General features: G+C 39.8%; 1 protein-coding gene across 1 annotated transcript; it reads left to right on the plus strand.

Moving 5' to 3' along the window:
- Nucleotides 1-6: 6 nt before the first annotated feature.
- Nucleotides 7-648, plus strand: LOC118648754 (vacuolar protein sorting-associated protein 52 homolog; the record flags this gene model as incomplete). Its single annotated transcript, XM_036295161.1, is given in 1 exon segment — nt 7-648. A coding segment is annotated over 1 exon segment (228 nt), but the record flags the coding sequence as incomplete, so codon positions are not given.
- Nucleotides 649-988: the final 340 nt, after the last annotated feature.

Here is a 988-nt window from a genome sequence, read left to right on the forward strand (position 1 = left end):
CGCTGTCTCAGGTCACATTGAAGGACGGAAAGAAAGATAAATACACGATCCGTTAGAACGGCGAGCTATGGAGAATTTTGGTTAGACCGGGACGAGCCAAGAAGAGATGAGGAATTCGTCATCAGCTGTACACACGTGTGTCACGTGAATCACGTGAGCCACGTGAGTTGTTCATTGGATGAATGGCGTGACGATGACATGCCATTGGCTAATTCGACAGGCTTTCCAAGATCACAGCGGGGCTCAGCTGAGCTTGGAGCGTGTTGACAATTAGACACTTCGTGATTTAGAATTGTGATTAGAATTTAGATGTGTCACAGTGTGAGACAGTTGAAGCAACCTTCTTCTGTTTAAAGCGTTCGGTTACCGCCTGAGTTGCGTTAGATTTCATTGCGAGACCACATAAGAGAGGAATCGAGAATGACCGAAATAGATATCTTTGACAATGAGGAGCGACTTCCGCAAGACCTCAGCGACGATGTCGTTCAGGAGGTGCTCAAGACTGGCACCGACTTGCGTCAGTACTCCAGGCAAATCGAGAAGGAGCTCAAAGAGGTCGAGAACAAGTCGATCCAAGATTACATCAAGGAAAGCGAGAACATAGCCAGTTTGCATAATCAGATTGCCGCTTGCGACAATATCCTGGAGGTTAGGCTAAAGTTCGCGCTGTTGACGTATTAGGTCTTTAATACGTCAACGTGTAAGACACAAAATGACATCTTGCTGATAAAAATACGATTAAGGAAATTTATGATTATAAAAAATTATCCCCTTATAATTCATATTAAAAATTTGTTAACTACATAATTATAGTTAAAGACTTGTAAGATTAAATCAAGAATATTGAATGAAAGCTAATGGAGCAACCTAATTATTTGTGCCAAACATATATATTAGAATTTTATAAATACAATATTAAAATGGTGTTTCATGTTTCAATAAATTTGATCATCTTCAGTGATGATACATTTAAGTAAATATGAAAAGC

Source organism: Monomorium pharaonis, unplaced genomic scaffold, assembly GCF_013373865.1.
Source record: "Monomorium pharaonis isolate MP-MQ-018 unplaced genomic scaffold, ASM1337386v2 scaffold_650, whole genome shotgun sequence".
Taxonomy (NCBI): domain Eukaryota; kingdom Metazoa; phylum Arthropoda; class Insecta; order Hymenoptera; family Formicidae; genus Monomorium; species Monomorium pharaonis.